Source organism: Homalodisca vitripennis, chromosome 5 (assembly GCF_021130785.1).
Source record: "Homalodisca vitripennis isolate AUS2020 chromosome 5, UT_GWSS_2.1, whole genome shotgun sequence".
NCBI lineage: Eukaryota > Metazoa > Arthropoda > Insecta > Hemiptera > Cicadellidae > Homalodisca > Homalodisca vitripennis.
In genome coordinates, this window is record NC_060211.1 from 93989892 (window position 1) to 93995891 (window position 6000).

At 37.9% G+C, this 6000-nt stretch overlaps 1 protein-coding gene across 3 annotated transcripts in view; it reads left to right on the forward strand.

Moving 5' to 3' along the window:
* The window catches only part of LOC124362538 (remodeling and spacing factor 1-like), a 52283-nt gene extending 46683 nt beyond the window's left edge, over window positions 1-5600 (forward strand). For 2 of the 3 annotated variants that reach the window (XM_046817136.1, XM_046817137.1), the window contains exons 19-21: window positions 472-492; window positions 751-1783; window positions 3810-5600. In XM_046817136.1, coding sequence (XP_046673092.1) covers window positions 472-492; window positions 751-1783; window positions 3810-4686 — 1931 coding nt within the window. In that variant the 3' untranslated portion in view covers window positions 4687-5600. The remainder of the gene's footprint in view (window positions 1-471; window positions 493-750; window positions 1784-3809) is intronic. The other variant, XM_046817138.1, reaches the window with a different exon arrangement.
* Window positions 5601-6000: the final 400 nt, after the last annotated feature.

The following is a 6000-nucleotide window of genomic DNA, read 5'->3' on the forward strand; positions in this document are numbered from 1 at the left end:
TCTATTTACTTTAGGTGATTACCAAGCATTTAAATGCAATGGTTATGACAGCCTATGCTGATTCATACATCATTGTAAAGATCTAGTTGTAATGAAAACAACTAGATCTTATCTCAATTTAAAATCCAGTCAGAAGAAATTGCTGTTAAAAATCACAAAAGAACCTAGCCTACTATAAGTTGAAGACATACTAAACTATTTTCTAATCAGATGTTAAAAATGTACCCTTTCTGTCATCAGAAAGTGTGCTTGAGCTTCTGGTGCACTCTTATACTATGTCAGAGTTGGATCAGATCTCTAGGTTCAGCTTGATCAACTTTATCTTCAAAGGAAGTACTCTAGCAGAGATAAGTCAGAAAAATGAATTGGCCAAACAGTCACTTTCCATGACTGATGGTAAGATAGAACATTATTGTTCAGTAATAAATGATTTAATGAATGTAGTTTAATCAAAAATATTCTTTTTAACAGCAGACATAGGACATAAATTTGGTGAGTATCGCATAATTATTAAAAATAATGTTAGTACAGTTTTGTAGCAGCCTTTTGTTCACAATTCATACAGTATAATTTTGTATTTTTAATGAATTGAATGGTGTATTATTTTCATTTTATTACTTTTTATACTATATAGAACATTAATGCTGCTTTTTTATTTTTTATTAATAATACTTTACTGTGTACATGTTTGTTATTCTTTACCTTTAAATATTTAAATTATGCCACTGTATGTTAACTGTATTTTTTCAGATGAAGAAGAAAGTCTAGATGATGAGGAGATCGAGAAAAGTAGTGAAGATGAAAAAGAAATAAAAGTGAAAGAAACAGAAAAAGTCAATGAGGAAGAAGGACTAGAACCGAAGCCAAAGTCTGATGTTCTCCCCATGAAATCTTCACCTATCAAGCCATCCCCACCCAAAATCGTGAACAAAGAAAAACCAGTTGGTGTACCAGGCAGGAGAGGCAGACCACCTAAGGCAATGATAGCACCTCCCCCAGAACGTCTGATATCTGAAGACGAACAGTACAAGGCCATAGTAAGTAAGGTTCCAACCATTGAACACACAGACAAAACCAACAGTGAGGTTAACATCGCCATGCCTGGGAACAACATTAATGACCATACAGACCCTGCACATCTCTTAATTTCGAAGAAGATCCCAAACAGTTCCATTGATTCTAAATTTATGAACCGCAGCCCTCCCTTAAAAATAAGATCTGGAGTTCCGGTAAATGCTGTTGGAAGGAAAAGTCCCACTTTGGTGACTCCATCAAGTGAGCCCTCATTTTTTCCAGTGAGGTCACCAAATTCTGGTCCTATCGGTTCACCACCAGAGGCGAAGTTTCAGTACCCTCTAAAGATGCAAAGAACTTTGGTACCATTTCAAGGAGGGCCTCAACAGTTTGGTTCTACTAGGAAATCTGTTAACCTTCCTCAAGGGAATATAAAAATTGAGAACATCCCAAATGAAGAGGAACTGGATGAATTGGATGATGAAGACTTAATGGATGACATCGAAGAAGAGGAAGAAGAAGATGAAGATGACTCAGATGATGATGTGTTGGAAGAGGGAGAGATTCCAAAGAAGGTGGCTCGGCGAATGGCTCGAATGGAGGAGCGGTTGCAAAAAATGGAAGACAAGAAGCTTGCCAAGCAGATAAAAACTGTGCAACCATCGGTGACGATCCAACCTGTTAGCCCAGGGTCTGCCCAAACTCCTGCTGGGAATACTCCAAGTGACCAGAAGCCACCCACAACACAACCCACTCAGCCTTTACTCAGGTGGGTTCTGGTTCATTTCCATTGTCATAACCTAAAGCTGGTGATTTTAAAGAATAAAATTATGTGTTTGAAAGTAGTCATCATCTAATAGTCTAGGGATATTTTTGTGATAAAGATCAAATAAGGTCTAACAACCTGCTTTCAATTGCTAGAGATCATTTGGATTTTCCAAAGAATAATATTGCTTGTTATAAACAAAAATAGGTTAAAAGTAATTTTACAGAAGCTCTAACTTCAAGATTGGTGGTAAATTCTATCATGTTTTGCATAGAATTTTTGTGGTCCAAATTGTTTTTCATCATGTTTCTTAAATTAAAATTGGTTGGTGAATCTATACCTTAAAATATTAAAAAATACTCAGTAATTGTTAACTTCTGCCTCAAGCATGGCCACATAGTGACTTAAATAGTACGGGGTGTCTATAAAAGAACTCCGGGGTTTTAAGACAAAATATTTTAATAAAGTAAAAAACGTACATACATGTTTTATACATGATTAGAAAGCTTACATTTTCAAGATTTTTTAACAACTTAGTAAAGTTCAATGTGAGCTCCGTTAGTGGCACGGCACACGTCGAAACGGTATTCTACCTCTTCCCATGTCCTGGCGAGCATGTCTGGGGGAACGGACGCCACGCAATTCACTATTCGTTCCCTGAGATGGCGAACATTTTGAATTTTCTCCGCATAAACAAGATTCTTGATATGCCCCCAGAAGAAAAAGTCCAACGGAGTGATATCAGGGCTCCTTGGTGGTGATGGAATAGGTGCTTTCCTTCCAATCCACCTGTTACCAAAACGAGCGTTGAGTGACTCACGCACACGCAAACTGAAGTGTGGCGGCGCCCCATCTTGTTGGAAGTAAACTAAACCTTTCTCCGCCTCAATGTCATCCAACTGAGGATAAACATACTCCTCTAACATGTCACAATAGACATCACCATTGATATTCCTTTGGGCAAAAATGAAGGGACCTATGACTCTCTCATGCATAAGAGCACACCAAACATTCACTTTGGGCGTGTCACGTTCGTACTCAATAAACTCATGGGGCGGCTGTGAACCCCAAATTCTGCAATTATGCCTGTTTACAGTTCCATTCACATAAAAAGTAGCTTCATCACTAAAAACCACACTTTAAAAAAAATCATTATCTTCATCAATTTTAGCCAGCATGGAAACAGAAAAGTCGAATCTCTTAACCTTGTCTGCCGGTTTGATATGGTGTAAAAGTTGAATCTTATAGGCAGTTAAACGAAGTCTTTTATGAATTACCTTATGGACTGTTGATCTTGGTAACCCCAATTCCAGACTGCGTCTTGTTACCAATTTCTTAGGGCTTCGAGTGCATGAAGCTCGGATTCTGTCTACATTCTCTTGAGACACACGCGGCCTACCCGGCGACTTTTGCTTCAAAACACTTCCTGTTTCCTTGAACGCACTTAACCACTGACAAATTGTTTTGTCTGTAGGCGGGTCAACACCATAGCTACGTTGAAAGTTTCTTTGTACAGTAACAACAGAATTAGTTTCTATGAGCCAAATAACACACTGAGCCTTTTGTTGAGGGGTCGCCATAGCGCGGCAGTCCAGACGACACTGACTGCCTGCCGCAGCCGCTACGTCATTTCAAGGTCAACGCTCCGCAGTGCTGCCAACTGTTGAGAGAAACATTCCCAATTGGTATGAGTAAAACTCTTTGAGCTGCTTGTTTCAAAGGAATTGATCAAATGTTGCTATCTTTTATAGTTTTAAAAATATTAATTTTTTAAACCCCGGAGTTCTTTTATAGACACCCTGTATTATCGAGACAGAGGTGTAAAAAATATAGGATTCTTTTATTGTACAATTATAATTAAAAGCTGGTAAGTTTTTGTCAGAAAGGATGTCATCCCTACAGACTCAACAACAAATTAATATCAGTACAATATTGATAAATTGTATATTTAAACATTTTTTGGGTTGCATATTATGTGTTGTTTGTAATATAAGGCTTTTAACGTACTTACAAAGTAATATTTTTACAGGGTTGTCTCACCCCTAAAACTGATGGCCAATCCTCCAAGCACGCTGCAGTCTACATTCATGCACTCAGGGATCAATCCCCGGATGCAAATGTCGTCCCCTCCTGCCACTCGAATGTCCTTGCCTATGAGGCCTCCTCAGCCATCCAATATGATGGGTCAGCCTGTTTTGGGGATGGATGAGGGTGGGGGCAAACGACGGGGGAGGGGCCGGGGGAAGAAGCAACTGGCACAAGAGAAGTCTGACCAAGAGATGATGGTTGGTGGTGGGAGCGGAGGAAGTGTCATCAGGGGTATGTTACAGCAACCGCAGTCCTACCCTCCTACTCATTACCCTCAGCAATACCCTCCTCCTCCCAGGATACCCTTCAACCCTCAGAGGATGCCCAGGCCTCCCTTCCATCCTGGACACCATCCTATGGACCCTTCACCTTCCGGTGGAGGTACCATCAGTATCAAACAAGAGGGTGGAGGTCATCCTCAATCTGCTCCAGTTCACATTCCCAACAAACCACAATCATCAGGTCCGGCGTACCACCCTCCACCCCACCGCTTCGATTCTAGTATACCCAGACAACCTGGGTACCCTCCCCAGGGCAACCCGCCACCCAAGTCCCAGTACGGTAGTTATCCTCCGCCTCCTGCAACCGGAGGAAGCTACCATTACGGGAATTACCCTACTCCCATGCCTGCCAGGGAAGAGCCACAAGTGTACCCTGCACAGCAGCAGTACAATGAACAATATGGAGAGCCCCAGCCCTCCGCCTCTGCCCCCGCCCCAGCAAGCAGTAAAGGATTCACGGAAGAAGAGAGTGGCGGTGAGTTCGGAGGTCTTGTATCTTACTTCTCCAGTCAGAGAGAGGATGACATTGATACATAGTTCAGGTGGCACCGTCCCTTTACCGGGAATCAGACAGATAATCACAGTTAGAATTTAAATTCAAGTACTGACATAATAATTGATCGAAAATTATTGTTATGTAATTTAATTCAATCAGACATTTATATTTTGTTATTTATTTTGTATTTTATCACATGAAATTTGTAAATAAACATAATCTGTATCAGTATTGCTCTATATCTAGGAAATTAAATTAATAGTAAAATTATCAGAAGATGTCTATTTTATATCAAATGGTATAAAGTATGGGTGCTCACACTTGGCTGTATGGACTATGCTTCTTGACACATCACAAAAATAATGATGCAGCTATTTAATAATGTGATTTATTACGTTAGTAATAGGTTAAGTGTTTTGTATTATGTTTTGTACAATATGAACTAAGTGTAAATATATCGTAATATGTATATTGTAGATTTATCACCAAACAATAGTGATTTTTATGCTTTAAAATTATTGTCTAAATTAATATTAGAACCTGGTATTGTTAAAGATATTTTGAATTTTTTTTTCAAATTTTACAATAGTAAATTATTTTATTGTTTTGTTGTAATTTCATTTTATTTTTATGTGAGCTATTTGTTCAATTATATCTCCATAATGTCTTCACTCTTTTTGCTGTAGTACCAAACAGTAATATATTTTATTTGTGGATAATTGTTATATATTTATAAATTATTATTTGTTGTTTTCTTTCTATATGTTTATATGTATGTTTGTAATCTAAATTATTTTTCAGATCAAATAGTATTAGCATTAAACACTTTTTAGTGAGTAATCATGTCCTTTATCATTTACTTGATGGCTTAATGCATGTGGTAATATTAAATGTTTAATAGGTTTATAAAAAAATATAAATTTATGTAGTGTAACAATACAAGGAGGTACAGGAAGTACGTGTCAATCTCTATGAGTTTTCAGGTATAACAAGAACATTATCCTATTAGCCCTTTTAGGACCAACTGAAAACGTTTTAGTAGTTTAGATCTGAGATTATCAAACCGTTTATTCAACCAAATTTTGACTCCAAACATAGTGATAGTTTTTACATTGTTGAATACCATAGAATTGAGAACAATGTAAACCACGATGGAGTGAGAAAGAAGACAATGTGCATTTGTTTTTTCACGATTGACATCTGGGAGTACTTATTATTGTCGTGACTGACACAATATCCATCTGTCTAACGTAGTGTTGATTTGTTTTCGCTTTATTCAGTTGGTTGAGTTATTGAGTTCTAAATTACTGTAAGACATTTGAACTAGGGCTAGAGAGACAAAAATGCCAATCATT